Source organism: Centruroides sculpturatus, unplaced genomic scaffold, assembly GCF_000671375.1.
Source record: "Centruroides sculpturatus isolate CEXI.00-Female unplaced genomic scaffold, Cexi_2.0 scaffold96, whole genome shotgun sequence".
In the NCBI taxonomy this organism is placed as follows: domain Eukaryota; kingdom Metazoa; phylum Arthropoda; class Arachnida; order Scorpiones; family Buthidae; genus Centruroides; species Centruroides sculpturatus.
This window is the reverse complement of record NW_019384376.1, coordinates 751,801-771,662: the sequence shown is the minus strand read 5'-3', so window position 1 is coordinate 771,662 and position 19,862 is coordinate 751,801. Positions and strand designations below refer to the sequence as shown.

The following is a 19,862-nucleotide window of genomic DNA, read 5'->3' as shown; positions in this document are numbered from 1 at the left end:
CCTCCTTGTTAAATTTAAATCGAATGATGAAGCGGAAAATACATGTTTTATGGGGAAAAGACATAAAAATAGTGTTGCTGGATGAGCGATAAATAGAGTTGCCAGATATTTCATCCAAAGATTTAGTTAAAAATCGCCAGGTCGATCACTAACCTTTCATTATTTTTACATCAGAAAGCTTATTTTCTTCCTTGTTTACACTAATTTAATATAGTTATAAAATAATAACAATTACTTTTCTTTCGTATTACTTAAATACTGTCGAAGTTTTTAGTCAGAGTAACGAAATTTCGGACCCTAGGCAAAACACGTGATCCAGAACCCTTGCCATTCAGAAAATAATTTTATTCATTATATTCATACAAAAACATAAAAGTTATTATACTATAACTGTATTCACTCTGTTCGCTAGCCATTTAAATTTAAATATAAAGAAATAGAAGTTTACAAATTAACTTACGTCCCCTTCAGATCCCTATTACAATTGTCTAATTTGTCCTTACTCCAGCTCTGTTTTTAAGGAAAGAATTCGAACCTTGGATAAAAATCGCCGCTAAATTCGACGATATTTTTCGCCAGACCTGGCAAACATTGTATCAGTTGATAGATTTATTTATTAATTATATTTTTCATGTTGCCAATTGTTTAGTTAAAATGTCTATTTTTAATTATTTTCAAAGAAAATATTCATAAATTTTGAAACCTTATGAATTATTAATTTTGTAAACGTTGTTGACAGAAGATTTATTTATAAATACTTACCAATACTCTATTGTTTTTATTTAATATCGAATTTTCCTTTAATTTTTTTTTAAAAAAATAATTAAATATTTTCATATACAAAGTTTATATTTTAAATATTTAATAAATATTGCTAATACTTCTATTAAAAATTTAAGAAATTCGCTATTAAAAACTTCCATATTAAATTGGAAAATTTCCCTACGTAAATTTGAAGAATATCCATTGAAGGGTATTCTTCAATGCAATTTCCCTAATCAGCAATTCATCTTGAATTTTTCTAATTTGTTCCGATATCGCAAATAAAAGTTTTTTTTTCCCTTTTAAATATGATAGGGAAATATCACCAAAATAAGAAAAGACGTCACAATTCAGTTGGAAAATATCTCCAAAGAGCTAATTTGTTTTCCACAAAATTTCCCTAATTTTATGAATAAAGTTCTTTATAATTTTCTGTTTTTTTGTTAGTGAGCTTTATAATATTTAGCATTTTTCCTTTCCGGAAATGGGATTTTGAATTTATTTCCTGTTTTCTTAATTAATATACATAACTTTTAAGTAAAAAAAATTCTTTTACAAACCTACTTACAGTGATTTTTTTCCCTCATACTTCTCGATTATTCCTTATTGAGTATAGGAAAAATAAGTTTAAAAAATGATTAGGGGAATCAATTTTCTGATTACAAATTCGCTATCTTACAAAACCAAAAGGGGTTCTCCCAAATTTTGAGCGTTTTGTAAGCTGGGAACCACAAACCTTTAGACAAGTAGAGTCATTCTATACAATATCAATGATTGAAAATTCGGTTATTTGTTATCACAGCTGAAAATACTGATGATAAGGGGGAAGTTTAGTAGTTTTTGGGGGTAGAAGAAGCCGCCCGGTCGGTTCTTGTGTGGATCATTGGTGCGTTAACCGCTTTACAAGAAAGTTGAAACACCGCAGACGATGTGGTTATCGACAACCACTTTGCTTCAGTTGGCTGACTCGGTCCTGACCTTACAGATGTCTGTCCAGCTGAAAGGGCTTACCTCCTCCTTTTCAGAATGTCATCTATCATGGAGACATCAACGACAGTGTCAAAGGTCACGGATTTCGAATACCAACACAAGCAAAATACGAAAAAGGTACTGCTCGAAAATTTTACATTAATTCGTTTTGAAGGGAAAGAGAGAAGAAGAGAAAGATTAAGGGATATTTTACTTAATAAAATACCATCTAGGGAAATTTCCCTCAATGCTTCTCGAGAATATGTAACTTGAGATTTCCTCCTAAAAATGTTTGGTTTTTAAAAAGTTCTAAAGTTTCGCTTTATCAATAAAGCGAAATGAGTTTTTAGGGAAATTTCTGAGTATGGACTTTTTTCAAGTTTCTTTTAAATTAAAGCTTCATCATTAAATTAAATAAACAAATATGACTTGGCAGTATCAAAAAGTTAATGAAAAAAAAACAAACATATTTACAGAAGTATCCTTTACAGTTTGAGAAATATTTAGAGGGAAATATAACAGAAATTTCTCTAAAAATAATCAAAATTAACATTATAACATATTCAAAATAGTTTAACAATACTCTTTAGTGTTATGCGACTCGTAATATCGCGTTGTTTATGTCCAAACGAATTGCATAATTTCAAAGAAAAATCTTGAAATCGTGAGAATATTTAAGAAAATTCCAACATTTTTCGAACAAAATCAGGGATATTTCAGTCAGATAAGGATTTTTTTTTTATAATATACTCCAAAAGCTAATGAGGGAAATTGGATAGTTTTGTAAAGTTTTGGAAGATTTAATCTCGAGATAATTGTTAGAGACTTTTGCAGTGAAACTAATTAGTGAAATTTTCAACTGAATTATGAAGGGAGTTTAAATAATTTAGGGAATTTCTTTAACTTCATTTTATTTATTTTATAAATTTAGAAATTCTTCATGTTTTGACAATAAATTCCTTTTAAATTCTAAATATATACAATGGGATTTTTATTGATTCTAGTGCGCCAATAAAGATAAATTTAACGTAAAATTTCACACTGAAATGTGGAGAAATTCTTTAGTGAGCGAAATGATTTTTGGTAACTGGATAGATCGACATTGCCCTACATTAAGTGCAGCAGTTGCATGGAACACTGCCCCACTTAATGATCCAGTGTGCCCCACAACACATAAACTTCGTTGTTTAGACCAAACTAGTCATTTTTGACCCTCATTTATCATTTAGGGCCTTAATATACAGAAAACCACAAATTTCTCGTGATAAATACGCTTAGATGAAAGATTAAATTGAAGTGTGAAGGTGCAAATTCATGCATCTTAAACATACAAGTTGCATGCTTTGATATATCTACTGGTTGTTCTGTTCCACTACTGTACATTCAAAAAAATCTAAAATTATTATATGAAACGGTTCAAAAGTCAGTTAACCATTATAAAGATTAAATTACTGCCTTTATTAATTACAGACTTTGCATAACTTGTTCAATGCACAATTTAGAAGTTTAATACACAATCACAAGTTACTAAAGGGCTTATAAAGACACAGTTAACTGACTTTCGGGCCACAATATACGTTAGTACATTTTGCATATCCAAAAATTACATTAAAAGCAATTAATCTATCCGAAATTAAATGAATTATTCACAGTGCTGTAATTAATGCATGCAAAATTGATATTAAATAGCCTATATCCTGTATTTAAGACCTATTAACGTATTTAATAAAACACAAATTAGATTATATCTTCTACATGCGTACTACCTCATGAAAATTAATTATACATTTGGCAATATAAGTTTTTCTTATGTGATAAGGTTAAATATATAAGTGGCCTTATCACATAAGAAAAACTTATATTGCCAAATGTATAATTAATTTTCATGCAAGATGCAATAAAGGTCATAAATAGAAAAATAGAAGAGGAAAATAACAAGTATTTTAAAGAGAGTTATACAAAGTAGCATAAATCATAAAAATTAGTTACAGCATTCCACCCCCCCTTAAACTTGTCAATCAGGAATTCTGATGTAATAATTTGATAAGATGAAATGAGGAACACTTAACAATGCAATTTTGAGCATTCAGAGATGATGTACTGACAGTTTAACATTCATAATTTAAGTAAATGATGGTAATACAACGTGGTTCATTTGGTTCAATTGGGATCAAATGGGTTGTTTCTAGTAAATTACAAGGAGTTATGTTTATTTAATAGCACGAGGTGAAGGCTTTCTATACATTTTTAGCAGTTTATATATAGATCACGTCGTACCTACGTCCTTTGCAAAACAGTAAAGTCTTGCAACGCGCGTGGAGTATGATGCAACCAAAACCTTTCTCGGATTTCACGCTCGAACCCGAAATTACCTACAAAGACGTAATTTGGAAATGGGGCAAACGGTAAATCTCCCATAATAAAACAAATCCCGTATCCGGGAGATCGTTTACTACTAATTGATACCCCACAAGGACGTCAGATAGGATATACCAAAGGGGGACTTGCCGAATTCGTAATTTTGATAGATAGCTGTCACTCAGTACATTCGATCGGTTCTTTGAATGGCACCAGTTATACAGAGCCAAACACTTAAGCTGTGTCTCATTAAACAATGTCACCTTGTTTTGATATGGCGTCGATCTAACGACATAGGCGGCCCACCGGTAGCTATGACGTCACACCAGTTTTTACTGGTGCCGTATCCATGTCTAGCAATTGAATAAGCCGCCGTCTCCAGCCAATAAGACGCCTTGTAATTTAATAGCCCCGGGTCCCGATCCGGACTGATTCTAACCGATAAGAGCGCCTCAAGCGGTCGACCGTTAAACTAAAGTGCGTGCAAGGTCGATAACCTTTTGCATTGTTCGAAAATTAATCAATTACGATTTTTGAATATTGAAATAACGGTTTTTTTTCAACTGATTCAAATCGTATCGAACAATCCGATTGATCGATGGGATTTCTTTCCGTTTATCTTTCTGTTTGGTCGATTGGTTTATCGAGTCTCGAGTTGTCGCGATTGTTGAAGCGTGTAAGTTTTTGTGTGACGTTGAAGAAAGTGTTTAAAAAATTCACTCTGCAATCAGAAAATTTAAAAAGAAATTTAATATATAAACATGAAAAAAATTACTGCTGTAGAAGAAAGAATAAACAGGGTTTACTCTGTCCGTCTGACCGAAAAAATGTAAAAAAATCTTTATTAATCTAGAGAAAATTCTTACGCTGTGTAAGATTACAGAAAGTAAAATAAAATAATCAAAATAGTTTAACAATACTCTTTAGTGTTATGCGACTCGTAATATCGCGTTGTTTATGTCCAAACGAATTGCATAATTTCAAAGAAAAATCTTGAAATCGTGAGAATATTTAAGAAAATTCCAACATTTTTCGAACAAAATCAGGGATATTTTAGTCAGATAAGGATTTTTTTTTATAATATACTCCAAAAGCTAATGAGGGAAATTGGATAGTTTTGTAAAGTTTTGGAAGATTTAATCTCGAGATAATTGTTAGAGACTTTTGCAGTGAAACTAATTAGTGAAATTTTCAACTGAATTATGAAGGGAGTTTAAATAATTTAGGGAATTTCTTTAACTTCATTTTATTTATTTTATAAATTTAGAAATTCTTCATGTTTTGACAATAAATTCCTTTTAAATTCTAAATATATACAATGGGATTTTTATTGATTCTAGTGCGCCAATAAAGATAAATTTAACGTAAAATTTCACACTGAAATGTGGAGAAATTCTTTAGTGAGCGAAATGATTTTTGGTAACTGGATAGATCGACATTGCCCTACATTAAGTGCAGCAGTTGCATGGAACACTGCCCCACTTAATGATCCAGTGTGCCCCACAACACATAAACTTCGTTGTTTAGACCAAACTAGTCATTTTTGACCCTCATTTATCATTTAGGGCCTTAATATACAGAAAACCACAAATTTCTCGTGATAAATACGCTTAGATGAAAGATTAAATTGAAGTGTGAAGGTGCAAATTCATGCATCTTAAACATACAAGTTGCATGCTTTGATATATCTACTGGTTGTTCTGTTCCACTACTGTACATTCAAAAAAATNTTTTTTTTTTTTTTTTTTTTTTTTTTTTTTTTTTTTTTTTTTTTTTTTTTTTTTTTTTTTTTTTTTTTTTTTTTTTTTTTTTTTTTTTTTTTTTTTTTTTTTTTTTTTTTTTTTTTTTTTTTTTTTTTTTTTTTTTTTTTTTTTTTTTTTTTTTTTTTTTTTTTTTTTTTTTTTTTTTTTTTTTTTTTTTTTTTTTTTTTTTTTTTTTTTTTTTTGCTTCACAGATGTTGAAATTGACACTTTCTTTTAAAATGTTCCCATTAAAATTATGAAATCAACATCATTAAAATTGCCGATTTCATAATTTTGTATCAATTTCGCGATTTCAATTACAGATTTTTATCTTTCTGAAAATAATAACAAAAAGAAATCTGTATCGTTTTATTAATTTGATAAGATTAAAAATTTATACTAAATTATAATTAATTAAACGTTTATTCTTAATTAGAAAAAAAAAGACTCTTTATATAAAATCTTAAATATACAAAGTTTGTATAATTAAATTATAAAACGTAAGAGCGAAATTTTTAAAATTCTTCTTAAATTAAAACGTGGTTAAACTTAATTAACGCTACTAAAAATCGCTTTAATCATTAACGATAATTATGGTTTATGTTGAAATTGATGTAATGCAGTAAAGAAATCTTCAAATATTTGAATTTTTAGTCAAGAGGACACAATTAAAGACTCAATTAAACCGATAAAACGAATAAAAATACATTTAGATTACGGATACTCGGGTCAAAAGACAAATTAAACGGAACTGGAGATGTTTTTACTATATAAAATATCAATAATAATAAATTAAGCTCTTAAAATAATTCGGTATCTGTTTACAGAGGCGCCCAAAAGTCCACATTTATTTAATTTATTTTATTGCCTCTGACAATACACTTCTTGACAGAAACAGCGCGAACAATGTTTTCATACAAACAGCCGTGTCCCATAATATTGATGTCGAGAATGACGTCAAAGCTCGATTTTTGTATCATGTATTTCCATGGTGATTTGGTACACACAGTAATAGATTGCAGTAGTTTATCAAGTACAATTTATGGAAAGAAGAAATTTCACCCTCGAATGAATTTTGGGAATGTTCTAGGTGAGTTTAATTAAGAAATTACTTGGCACGTGATAAAACTGTATGCAATTTCAGTTAATTTATCAATACACACTTTTCACTTTTCTTACGAGAGGAACATTAAAAACATGGCTCCGTTTAACGATTAAAAAATTATTAAACTAGCTCTGGAATATATATTATGGTGTTTATTTTAGAATGAATAAGATTTTTTATTAATAAATTATTATGGTTATATCTAAATATAATTTAAATTATAATAAATGACGTATATACGTTGGTTTATTTGACATAAAGTTTATTCCTGGCGCCAACCTTCTTAATTCTAATTTAAAATAAATGACACTTTCATATTTTCTTTTACAACTAAATTCTTCTCTTACTTACATATTTCAAATAATATTAAAAAGTTTACAAAAAAATAAATTGTAATTAATATATTTTTAATTGTAATTAATAAATTTGCCCCGATAATTGTGTAAATTTCACATCAGTTAATTTTCATTTGTTAATTTCATTTTTAAAAATGAAATTGACGCAAATATAAACAGCTGATGTGAAATGTACATATTAACGACGTTAATTTTAATTAACAGATTTACACGTAATAATTATACACATTTCATTAAATGTATTTAATTAATTTACATTAAAAAAATGCTTTTATTTTTGTTAAGAACTTTCGAAACGTTTATTTTAACTAAACTAGAAATTAATAATTAAATTCTAATTAAATTATTTAATTTATAATTTAATTTTAAATGATAAAGATCTAAATATATTAATATATTTTACAGAAATTAATCTAGAATATAAATATTTAATTTTATTTTTGCTTTTATCACGAATGTTTATCAATAAACTGATTACTTTCCCTCTCTTACAACCAGTTTATACAACTCAGGCAATCGATTTTTAATTAAAATTTTAAGATTTATGCAGACTTATTTATTCATTTTTAAGATAAGTGATGAAGATATTGCAAAATTCTAATTATTAAAGGATATAGTTCCATAAAAGTATGAATAAATTCGTCATTAGTACGTGTATACATAGATAAAAACAGCAAATAATCTCATTTACTGCTTTAAACCATAAAAAATTAATATATAATATTGTTTCTTGAATGAAAGATCCCTTTATAAATTTTTATATGAGTTCTTTTTCACATAAAAAGAACTCAAGAAGGCCATAAGTTTCTTATGCCCCTTCTGATCTATGTAAAGAGTTTTTTTAAGTTAACTGAATTTAATATGCTAATTTCGAATGCAATTAACTGAAAAATAAGCTATTTAAACTTAAATTTAATTCAATAAATTGACAATTTACGTTAAATTGAGTAATTCAATTGTATTTTTGCATACAAAGTTGTTAATTAACTTGAAAAGTGTGCATAAATTTCGATTTAAATTTTAATTTTTTTTTTCGTCCAGGTTTGGTTTTGTGTGTATTTTTACGAAATTTCGAAGGCAAGGAACCATGCAGTGAGGTAAGAAAATGGATATTTATGTATTTAGAAAGGACACGCTTGAATAAAAATGGATTCTCACTCATTTGCACTTTGATTGCATCGATTACTCATCTTACGTGATAATTATCGTTTGTACAACACGCAATTCTTTAATTTCCTTCTTTGTCAATGGAGAAAAATTAAACGAAAATAATAGAAATAGGACAAGAAAACGAATATTTTGTAGAGGACCGAATAAAGATTTGGGTGACGTCCCACAACGCGTGCGAAATTCTTTAACAATATTTAACTTTATATAAGCGAATATAACAGTATAGGCGAATGCTAGAGTAACATTTTCCTAACAATTTCATACTACAGGAAAAACAATTATAATTTTTGCGTAGAAGAATATTCCCACATTACCTCCGAAACTTCAGATTTAACTCATGAGAACATAAACGATCGAATGGAAAATTTATCTGCAGATTAGTTTCGGATCAAGATTTGATCCTAGTGTTTAAATTTCGATAAGATTGGTTTACAGTGAAGCATTAAGGATGATTGAAAGCCTTAAGAGGTTGGTGAAATAATGAGATTCTTCTGAAAGATTGCCATAAAGATTTAAAAATTCCGTAAAGCAGGACATCTTTCTTGCTTTTTTATGAACTGTTGATAACCCTTTAAGTGAGAAAAAAACCCGCTTTTCTTGAAGAGTAAACATTCATTCAGAAAGTTTAGTTTAGTTTAAACCAGCATAAAAAACAAGCTATCTTTTTTTTCGTATGTACTAAAATGTGGAATTCTTTCAGAAAGTTCACTCTTGAACTTTTAAGTAACAATTTCCGCATACAAATTACCTATAGGCAGATAATGGCGGTCGACCTACCAAATTTCTTGATAAGATTCGATAAAGTTACTTCATGAGTCATTCAGAGCGACGACATGTTTTATTATGGTTCTTATCTCGAGCTAACGTAATTTAAGATCGGTGTCGGTTTCTAAGGTTAGCTTATCCAGCATCTCAGGTGATAAAGGTAGACGTATTAAGCATAAGTAGCATCCTGTCGGGCAGGTGTGCCTTTTGTTTCCATCCTACGTCTCAACGGGTAACTAACTAAATTAACAAAAATCTAAAGAATTTAATTACTTATTTGTATAATTTATAAGTGTTTTATAGAGTATTAAACAATTAAAATTACTTAAAACAGCGTTAATAATTAAAATTTTAATTTAGTTAAGTAAATTGATCAATATCAGCTGGAGGATAAATTTATTTAATGTTGCATGTGTTAAACCAATCAATTTCAAGTGTTGATTGTTATTCAAATAATCTATTTTAATATTTACTATTGAAATAGATTATCTTAGCAATGATTAAAAGTGAAAGTGACGTTTAACAGCAACAATGGAAGTGAAAACGATTAAATCATTCTTTTTCTCTTAGAGAAAGTGCAAAAGATTAATTCCAATTTTATCACTTTTATATTATCTCAAGCGTAAAAATAATTAATTTAATCGAAAAAAATCTAAGAAATTTTAACTTTATAATTTCAAATAATTATTAAAAGTAAAGAAAAATTGATATAAAGTTATTCTATTTTATTTATTTTTCAAGTTATAAGCTTACTTTACGGGGAAAATTACATAAAAGTTTTCCTGTTTTCAAGCTATTTTATTTAAATTTTCAGATCAGGTTTTACTTAAATTTATCTTTTTATAAATAAGATTTATTTTAGTTTGAAGAAAACGTCACAATCGGCTTGTTTCGTTGTCTATTTATGTTCTTTCAATACGTGTCAATATTCTGAAACGGCACACTACGAGAACAATAGCAAACACTCGACAAGCTTTGACAGTGACGACAATTTACAATGTGTTGGTTTGTTTTTTCTTTAGGTAAAAAACTCGGTAACTCGCTTTATGTTGAAATTTGCATTATACTTACCATAAAACTTATGTAATTCTACCTTTCGACAACATTTCCTACAGAATTTTTAAAGAATTATTAATAATTTTATAGCTTTATGCATATTTTATTATTATCGATTTTTCTATTTCATCCCAAGGACTATTTTGTTTTTCTTCATTTTGTTACCATAGTGATATTTTGCTCCAATTTATTCCCATTGATTTTTAACCGTAACCTGCAATTAAATAAGGCCTAGAGAAGTTTATCGGACACTAGCATACTTTTAAAATTTTATTTTAATAAAAAATATGAGGGTTAAAATATCGGAAAAATGGTTTAATTATTTTAATTAAAGAGTAAAAATAGTGTTTTGCTTAAATTTTTGTATTTCTAGTGCATAAATTTTACCGTAAACCTACCCAAAAATTCTTTCAAAAGTACACTTTCATGATGTCATTTAATTAATGATTTATTTATAATTTGTTTTTAAATTAAATTTTTTTTCGATTAAAATTTTAAATCATCTCTTGGTTTTTGTACTGTTTTAAATTCTTAAAATAAAATTAATTTTCAAAATAGCATTGTTTTTAATTGTAATTAACGGATTTACGTATGATAATTGTGTATTTTTCATATCAGCTGTTAATTTTTGTGTCGTTTTCATTTTAAAAATGAAATTGATAAAAAAACAGCTGCCGAGAAATTTACAAATTTAATTGCAATTAATGGATTAAATTCTATTGTTTAAATTAACAAAATAATTTATTACAATTAAATTTTAAAGAAAATTAAAAACAATACGTAGTATTAAACTTTAAAAAATTACAGATAAAATATAATTAATCGTCCAATTAAATAAATTCAATTCTCACATAAAAAAAGGCAAGAAATAGCCTGTATAATATCTTAAAGATATAAAATTTCAAACAATGCTATTTAAAAAATAAAAAAAACAAGCAAATTAATATATTTATCACGCATTAATCACCCTATCTGACTTTTTATAGTCAGTAGAAAATCTTTAGGAAAAAGTCGAGTGATGTCAATTTTGCACCTGTTCCTTCATTTTGATTTTTTGAATTTTGTATTTTGACCTTTCGGGACCCGGTTCAAATTATTAAATTATAAAAAAAATTTTTTCGAAATTCGGTCCGGAAGAAAAAATTGTTCGGGGGGATCGAGTTACTCTCTTTACGAGCTGGAGGACTTCGCATTGGTTTGCAACCGGATCAACGCTATTTAATCTGATTGAATGAATAGCAGGTTATGAAAAAATGCGCTTATTAAACTAATGAGTGAATTGTTTAGTGAAAGGTGACTGCAGAGGACATGGGAAATGCGCGAAATGGGATGATCAGTTTTCGTAAACACCATCGAGAATATGGTTCAGAAGTGAAATATCAATGTCACCTTGATGCTTTTTTTTATATCTCTTATAATTATGGTGTCAGATTTTGCAGAAATTAAGTGAAATTATTCGAATACCTACTCAAGCTTAGCTTACAGATACGCGTGAGTACCGTAAAAGTCGTCATTTCTGGTGTATTCTACACACGTTTCGACGTTACTAATTCTAGATACACGTTTCTTAATGGTAAATTCACATATATCTGGTTCCATTTTAGTGATAAAAACCCTTATTATCTTTTAGAAACAAATACTAGTAGTTGACGTAACTGTGGGCAAGTATCATAATAAAATTTTAATTTTGTATACATTAAATACCATTTATTTATTATTAATTTAAGGTATACTTTGTTCTGACTCAGTAACAAAATTTAGATAAATCTAATTCCTATTTCATGAGAAAAACTCTTATTATAGGCTATTGGATTATTAAGTACTAAAAGTTAAATCAGATGTAGGCGAATGTAATTAGAATTTTTGACTTAATAAATACCATTTTTATATAATTAATTCAAGATATACCTAGTTGCATTTCTTATCAGTAAATTCAGTTATAGCTGGTATAATATTCATGCAAATAATTCCTGATATATCGGTACTATTACATCATATTTAAGCATTTTTACGTCACTAATTGCGGCTAGCTTATATCTTTCTACAGGATTCTCAACAGCAATGTCAAATATTTTGATTTTCAGTTATGTAAATAGATAATAGACGGATATATCAATAATTATAACAGAAAATAGCAGGATATAACTGATTATGTTAGAAATAATCGGCTATAACTATGACTTTGGTCGAAATAGCATGATATAGCTATACTAGATACTTAGATATAAATAATTTCGAATTATTAATAAAGAATGCTATTTCGTTTCTTACAAGTAATCCGGATTTATTTTGTTTTTAGAAAAGAAAAATCTAGTAACCCATATCCAGTTAGCGTGGAGTAGCTACACGTTTATAATGTATAAATAGAAATTTCGGTTCTATATTTGTAATTGGAGCGTTTAAAAATACAAAATTCTTATTCTTTACTAAAATATTCTGCATATTCTTTTATAAACAGGCGCATAAAGTTATACCTGGTTCGAAAATTATGGCTTGTTACAGGATACAATCGATGCCTTCATCATAATTAAAAGTCTATCGATTTAATCTATCAAGTTAAACATATTTAATACCATAAAACGTATCTTTAAATATTCAAAAACTTGAAATAAATTAAATAAAACTAAGTAAAAGAACGTTATCATTCTAGATAAAGCCAAATTCATTCTAAGAATCCCGGATCTGATAAGCTAAGTTTTCAGAAAGTTATTAAAGTACTGAGAACAAGAAGAAATAACTAAAAATATTTATTTATAATACATTCTTCACTCTTTAAGACATCTAATACTACTAAAAACAATAAAAAAAGAAATTAATTTAAGAATTAAAACACGACCAAAAACTACTGTATTGTTCTTTACACGCGATATTAAATTTGTTAAACTCATTTTAGTACTTTTATTTATAATTTATCCTTTCAACACAGGTTTACTGTTTCTTATCAAACACGATATTGTTATTTTACGTCAGTAACTAGTATTATTAAATATTTAACAGGTTCACTCTTCATCACGTCAGATCTTTTACTGGAATAGTAAAGAAAATAGTAAGTATATATGTATAATGATAACAATAATAATATGTTTTATAAGAAGTTTGTGTGATATTTTTTTTTGTTGTTGATTTAATCACGAAATAGAGCGAAAACTAATTGAAAACTCTTACAGATTCAGGTAAATCAGAAACACTAGTGTTCCACTTGTTGAAGCCATTAAGTAGGTTGTTGGCAGCTCTCGACAAAAGAAACGTTTATGAATTACAACATTTCTGCGGGGGGGAAGGAGAGAAAGATACTCCTCTTTGTTTCCTCTTGTTAGTCGATTGCAAACGAGCTGTCAGGGCATCCCCCAAAAAACAGGATTACAGAATCGTTGAATGTTTTAACGTCTCTTCCGATATTATTAACCACTCCTTGATATTACCTGGTAAGTTTTTCCTTATATAGGTAACAGATAAATGTCATAAATCACTCCATTTTTTCTCATTGTTATTTATTTGCTTCTTTTTCCTTCAAAAATCGAGTAAACAAGGATTGAGGAAAAGCATTTAATGGATTCGTTTTTTGTGCCTTTTGAATCTAGAGGAAAATTTAATCTTAGAAATTAAAATCTTTGAAAAAAATGCCGTAAATAAAAAATAAGTGGTTTAAAAGTCTGAATGCTAGTTTAATGTAGGATATTATTAGCAGACGTCAGTGGAAAACGTATCTTTGATGCTATTGTAACGTTACTATCAATTTAAAATATCGTAAATTTTTATGTTATTGATGGAAATTAATCGTTTTTTAAACTACATTATTAAAATTAACAATATTTTAAACAGATTTAAACGTGTAAATTTAATTACACACGCTTAAAAAATTGTTCATTTCGGTGAAAATGGCATCAATTACATCAACAGCTGATTAAAATTGAAACGAACAAATTTGAGAATATTTTAATTACAATTAAAATTAATTCAATCACAATTAAGTATGAAAATTTAAATAGTAGCATAAAAAGTATTTTATCAGAAAATGTATTTCATGTTGAATTAACTCGATATCTTCAAAATAAATGTAATATTTTAGTTAAATTTAAGCAGAATTAAAGCCAAGTCCGGTGCCAAAACCTCTAAAGAATATTTACAAGTATCATTGAAACTGTTTTGTTCCTACTAGTTGTAATTGCCTGATAGTGATCAGTCGCTGATGTAGAGATACTGAACTGAAATAACATGAAGTAGAATTCGAGAATTATCAACGTAAATCGTCTAGACAGGTTATTCATCATTATTTACTAAGCATACGTCTCGAAAATGACATTTCTACAAACATTAAAAATCATAATTTTGATCTAACTGCGCATAAATTATATTTAACAGCAAAGTATCTTAAATTTTTTATTTTCGTTTCAGTCAAAATCTTGCAAAATGTCTACTCTGAAATGGATTTAGAATTTTTGAATGGAGAAGAATTTTACTCGTTAAAAAGTTCTTTCACGAAAGAAAGCACTCAGGAGGCTCACGTGAGAAGAAAACGTTCAACTAATCAAGTTCCTGTTCAGTTAACGTTTGATGCTGATTATAGCGCTAAAGCTTCCGGAAGAGAAGCAGAATTTAAAGATCACATCAAAAAAGAATTAGCAAAAGCTGTTCGAATTCCACTTTCTAGTATTAAAAATTTAAATTTGCGAAAAGGTAAATTCTTTAACTTTTAAATATTTACGGTATTTTTTTTTTATTTCTCCTGAGAAAATAAAATTAATGGTTAAAATAATTTATAAATTTCGAATTTATAATAGAAAGTCGATTAATTTCTTAAAATCATTGAAAAATGAATGTTATAAACGTTAATCTGATAAATTCGCAAGGTAAAAAATTTAAAAAGTTATTAAATACCCAAAATTTTGTTAATTTCAATAAACGCGTGCAAATATTTGTTCATTATAGCAAACGTATTTAATATTTTAATTACAATTAAGAAATGATTTTAATTATATTAGTAATTACCGTTTATTGAAATTAACAAATTTAACTGTAACTAAAATTTGTTCGATTACAATAAACGTGCTTAAAATTATTTTTAAAATTGTCAATTTCAGTACACGTGTTTAAAAATATGTTAATTTTAATAAACAGACTTAAAAANAAGGGGAAAAAAAAAAAAAAAAAAAAACGTAGCGATGATTGATGAGGATGTTAATTTGAAGATAATTTACATTTACTTAACTTGGTTGCTCTAGTTTTGAGAAGAGTATGCAATGGTTTAATGGGAATTTGTAAGAGTCTTAATCGGTGATTGAATTTAAAAGATAATTAGAAAAATTTCACGTAAACAATCCGTGACCTTGATAATGAATATCAATGGGAAGAATTTACGTTGCACACCTACACAGAAATAATTTATGATAATGCTTGTTGATACGGCCGATACTAATAGGCAGTAGCGCAGATACAATCCAAATTCGGCAAGGTCCATGATTTCTGTGGGTTGGTATCGTTACTTTTGATATAAATCTAAGTAACCAGAGAAGAATTCGGCTTCTTAACTACTGTTGAATCACAATAACACTTAGTGTTTTTGCATACCATGTTACTGCTAATTGTTACTAATATGTGCTTTGATGATTCTTTTTAACATCTGCTTCGAAAGTGCTCGTACTTAACATGCCTTATTTTAATTAAAAGCTACTTTAGATTGTCAAGATTAATGTCGACAGATTTAAAAAATTTCACAAACAGGATATGTTGTTATGATTTTATTTATCTTAACGCTAACCCGGGTTATTAATTGTTATTTTAAATATAATTAGTTTACGGATAGTTTGTTGTTGACAATGAATTTATACAAAAAGTAAATCGATATTGGCTAAACTTTCTTAAGTACAATTTTATTAAATGTAATTAAAATTTTGTTAATTACGATTAACGTGCTTTAAATTCACTTTTAAAAATCTTATCAATTTCAATACACGTGTTCAAAAATTTTTAATTTCTCTTAACGCGTCTAAAATAATGTCAGTTTTAACACGTGCAAAATTTTGTCAATTTCAATAATTACGTTTAGAATTTAATTACAATTAACGTACTTTAAATTTCTTTTTAAAAATGTTCTCGATTTCAATAATTACGTTTCGAATTTGATTAATTTTATTAAATATATTTAAGTTTTTATTAATTTCAACAAATACATTTAGAAATTTTGATGATTTACTTTAACGATATTTTAACCGCGGAAATGATTAATATTTTCTTTATATTCTGGATTAAATTTACTTTCCGTAGAGTTAGAAATAACATGATTAAATTTTCGGGAGAGTTTTAAATTAATTTTTTAATTAGTTTTCTTCTATTACAGATAAGATGTCTGTCGATTTTAATATTGTAATTACTAACGACGAGAACAATGTTATGGATGATAAGACTTTAGAAGATGCTGCTATCGATCTGAAAGGCAGAATCCACCGAGGGAGATTAAAAATCACAGATTTAGAATCGAATGTCATGAGTGTAATTGCTGATGAATCTGTGGTTGAAGTATCAACTACTTTAGGTGAGATTTAATTTAATTTTTAATACCTTATACGTGAAATATAAATTCTTATCTCATTATATATTCATTTAGATAGCCACTGATTTATTTTAGGAAGGCAAATATTTAAAAAAAGAACACTTTCAATAAATATTTTTTGCTACGTATTACGTGACAGACAGACACTTGGCTTTAGTTTTTAGTTTGATATAAAGTTTATTATTTCTATATTTTTGTAGGTACCGATTTAACTCCGATAGTTCTGGGCATCGTGGTGGGAATATTTATTTTAATATTTATCCTTGTTATTTTATCTGCCATGATCGTCCAGCATATAAACAAGAGTTGTAACAGATCAGTATCGCCTTATGTTAAGGTATGTTCTAGTTTTTAAAATAATAATAATATAAATATAATTTATTTTTTTATTTTAAAAATTAAAAAAAAATTTCCTCATTTATTATTCGGATTATAGCTTCACATTTCTTGTAAATATTTAAACAATTGTTTTATACTTTTTATTTTTTAAATTTTATTTTAAATATATAATTACATTTACAAAAAATTTAATGTTTTTATTTTATTTTTTAATTATTAATTGAAGGTTTAAAAAATCAGAAAAGTTCTAAAATTAAAAAGCTAAATGCCAAAAATCTAATCTAGATTATAGCCTATATAAATTATCATTAACTTTTTATAATGATTATCTCATGTTAAAAAGTAACGATAAGANTTTAATTATATATATATATATATATATAATATTAAAATACTTCTACACTATAAAACATAAAAAGTAGTAATTATTTCATATTTTTATTTAAGTCTTTTATATTTCAATCTTTATTCTTTTTTTTCTTTCTTGAAAATAATACAATAATAATTCTATTACAATATAAAAATATAACATAATTCTAAATAATAATAATAATTCGTTTTGTCATTTCTTTCACGTGTAATTTACATTGTTATTGACTTAAAAAATATGTCTATTTCATATAAGAAACACGAGTTCAAAAAATGACGTTACGAAATAAACATAATTACTAAACGTCTTTTTGAAATTTACAAATTAAAAATTCTTAACGAATAACACTTAAGATTCAAATAAACTTTGAATGAAAAATGTTTTATTTATTACCAATTTTGGAAATTTTGATGGTAGGAAGTTTATTGTGCAATTTTGGGATTGTTTTTTTGGATCTTCCTTTCTAGAGATCATCCTACCAGATCTTCGAAAATGACGACTCGCTGACCGGAAGAGACAGCATGAACTCACTAGGGAAGTATTCTTACGTCAGTGGGGTGTGGATAGGACCGGGACGTGAACCTAAACGTTCTGTGCCTGAGGCACCGCTCTATCGTCCACCGACCGTTCTCCAAATAAGAGAAACTCCCAGACCTTGCACCGCTGTGGTGAGTAGCTTCCTCCTTGACCCTGATAAACAAATGATTTCGCTTCCTGAACTCACAGGATGAGGATGACTCTCAGGAAACGGCTCGACCTACGTCCGAATTGACAAACTTGATTAATTATCCAACATCCATTATCGCTTTACCCACACATAAATGGAAAAAATGACCTCGGTGGGCCACGGGATCATTTTTTCGCAATTATCAAATTTAGGTCCCAAATAAGGTTTTTATAATAAATTTATACTGTATAAAGTAAATTAATTTGAGGGCGAAAAAAAAAAAAAAAAAACGTAGCGATGATTGATGAGGATGTTAATTTGAAGATAATTTACATTTACTTAACTTGGTTGCTCTAGTTTTGAGAAGAGTATGCAATGGTTTAATGGGAATTTGTAAGAGTAATAAGTGATAACGTTAAAAAATTAATAAATTTATCGCTAGATAAACATTTAATTAAACTATTTTTACTCTTAAACTTATCTTAAAACTCTAAATTATCCTACAGAGGGTCCGATTGAAAGACGACTGGAACATCGATCCCGAGAAGACATTCGGAACGAAACTGGAAGAAGAGTCATGATTTGCAGATAGACAGAAAGGATAAACTTTTAAAATGATCATCTGGCTCATGGTTATGGGAAAAGGTTAAAGTCTGACTACTTCAATAAACATAGTCCACCAGATGTGTTTATCTAAGTCTCTACCTTCTCGACTCGACTCGACTCAGACACAATTTAAGCCCATAACGATTTTCTACTATATTCTCTGTAAAATGGTGTTTAGTTAAGGCTCTCGTTTGACGAGTTTTATGATCTTTTATATGATGGGTACGATTTCTTTTACGCTTTTCCTCTGCGTAAACATATGTGCTGCTGTAAGTCGCTTCGATGTCTTCTATGTTACTTTCCACATATTTTCCATTATGTAAAAATGTTTTTTATATACAGTTATGCATTTAATATCTACAGATATGTAACTTATAAGAAATACAAGTACGGGCTTTAAACACCTTGTCATACTTGCAGGAAAGTTTCACTCTTGTTAAATTATGTAAAAATGTTAATCATTAAATAAATATTTATGTTTAAATATTTTTTACAATTATTTAAAAATATATCCGATATTAATTTAATGATTTTTAATCATATTTTCGAACAAATCGTTCAAATGATTAAAAAAAACAGAGATCAATATTCGATAAGAAGGTAAATGCTGCCATCTGTTAATAACATTTTGAAACAAATTTATTAAATGAATTAAAATTAAAATTGACTTATAACGTAATATTTGTAATTATAATATAAATACCGTTATAATATAAATTTAACTAATTTGATAAATATAAATATAAATTTTTCCTGAAGAATGTTGCTCGTTGTTGCCATCTAGTGACAATATCTTAATTAAATTCATGTTAAATAACGTGTTAAAAATAAAAATCATTAATGTTACCAAACAAAAATTAATCGTACAATTAATATAATTTGACATTTCTAAAATTTAACTAATAAAAATTGTTTAAAAAATTGTTAAATTTTAAAAGTTATTTTTTAAAATTATATAAATTTTAAATATTTATGTAAAAAGACAGTATACTGTTATTAAACTTCTTGTTTGTTATTTTATGTGGTTTGATATTCTTTTGGGGAAGA

At 27.4% G+C, this 19,862-nt stretch overlaps 1 protein-coding gene across 2 annotated transcripts in view; it reads left to right on the top strand.

The window, feature by feature from the left end:
- Positions 1-19,593, top strand: part of LOC111617135 — a 54,300-nt gene extending 34,707 nt beyond the window's left edge. Inside the window, exons 1-9 of one of the 2 annotated variants that reach the window (XM_023358467.1) lie at positions 6,358-6,921; positions 8,334-8,389; positions 13,281-13,329; positions 13,451-13,708; positions 14,679-14,960; positions 16,621-16,815; positions 17,034-17,170; positions 18,010-18,210; positions 18,716-19,593. In XM_023358467.1, coding sequence (XP_023214235.1) covers positions 6,738-6,921; positions 8,334-8,389; positions 13,281-13,329; positions 13,451-13,708; positions 14,679-14,960; positions 16,621-16,815; positions 17,034-17,170; positions 18,010-18,210; positions 18,716-18,790 — 1,437 coding nt within the window. In that variant the 5' untranslated portion in view covers positions 6,358-6,737 and the 3' untranslated portion in view covers positions 18,791-19,593. Of the gene's footprint in view, positions 1-6,357; positions 6,922-8,333; positions 8,390-13,280; positions 13,330-13,450; positions 13,709-14,678; positions 14,961-16,620; positions 16,816-17,033; positions 17,171-18,009; positions 18,211-18,715 lie in introns of those variants that run through there. The other variant, XM_023358474.1, reaches the window with a different exon arrangement.
- Positions 19,594-19,862: the final 269 nt, after the last annotated feature.